We start from the raw sequence: 1,212 nt of genomic DNA on the forward strand, positions 1-1,212 counted from the left end.
AAAAGAACGACGAAATTAAGTTCATTGCGATGAACTCGAATGATTTTTTTATACAAAGTATTATTATTATCATCGTTGATTTTTTTGTTTTTTTTCCAGTTGTCCACCAAGAACGTTTTTGCCTGCACTCTGTAGGATTTTCCTTGACGAGTGTGCTCCAGACAACGTGCTGGAAGTAACTGCGAGAGCCATAACCTATTACCTGGATGTGTCAGCTGAATGCACGAGGCGTATAATCGCAATCGATGGAGCGGTAAAAGCCATTTGTAATAGACTAGTCGTGTCCGATTTTAGCGAAAGAACAAGTAAAGATCTGGCAGAACAATGCATAAAGGTATTAATAAATGATAAAAACTCGCGAAACTCGACCGTTATTAATTTTATTATCATTATCATTATTATTATTATTATTATTATTTAAAATAGGTTTTAGAATTGATATGCGTTCGAGAAGCGGGCGCGGTTTTCGAGGGAGGAGGTCTCGGATGCGTTTTAATGTTTATCCGCGATAACGGTTGGAGGGTGCACAAAGACACTCTTCATTCTGCCATGGCTGTCGTTTCAAGATTATGTACTAAAATGGAACCTCAGGATTCTTCTCTACCTGCTTGCGTCGAAGCTTTATCAACACTACTGAAGCACGAAGATACTCATGTAAGTTTCCCCCCCCCCCCGTTCAATTGATGAGTAAAAAGAAAAAGGTGTTAACGTTTTGCGTGAAATTAGGTTTCAGATGGAGCTCTGAGGTGTTTCGCATCTTTATCGGATAGGTTTACCCGTCGCGGAGTCGATCCGGCTCCATTAGCGGAGCACGGACTTGTCAACGAGCTTTTATCGCGGTTGTCGAATGCTGCAGGTCCTGCTGCCGTCACGAACGGACCCGGTAAATAATTTTTCAATAAAGTTTTTTTTTCTTCGCCCCTTTGGCAAAATAATAATGATGAATTGATTTTTTTTTTTTAAAGTCACTCTCGGAGCAAATACGAGTACGTCGGCTCCGGAAACAACAAAATGTTCGTCGTCTGTTTCGACCATCATTAGCTTATTATCCGCTTTGTGTAGAGGATCCCACAGCATCACCCATGATTTATTAAGATCTCAATTACCTGATGCGATTGAAAAAGCATTGCAAGGAGATGAAAGGTAAGTTTTTTTTTCACATTTCAAAGTACAAACTGATTTTTTTTTTTTTTTAAATGAAAATTAAACATT

General features: G+C 39.0%; 1 protein-coding gene across 1 annotated transcript; it reads left to right on the forward strand.

The window, feature by feature from the left end:
* Window positions 1-99: 99 nt before the first annotated feature.
* Phum_PHUM619970 (uncharacterized protein) lies at window positions 100-1,147 on the forward strand (the record flags this gene model as incomplete). Its single annotated transcript, XM_002433223.1, has 4 exons — window positions 100-334; window positions 427-654; window positions 727-883; window positions 966-1,147. Coding segments are annotated over 4 exons (802 nt in total), but the record flags the coding sequence as incomplete, so codon positions are not given.
* Window positions 1,148-1,212: the final 65 nt, after the last annotated feature.

This window comes from Pediculus humanus, genomic scaffold, assembly GCF_000006295.1.
Source record: "Pediculus humanus corporis 1103172108684 genomic scaffold, whole genome shotgun sequence".
NCBI lineage: Eukaryota > Metazoa > Arthropoda > Insecta > Psocodea > Pediculidae > Pediculus > Pediculus humanus.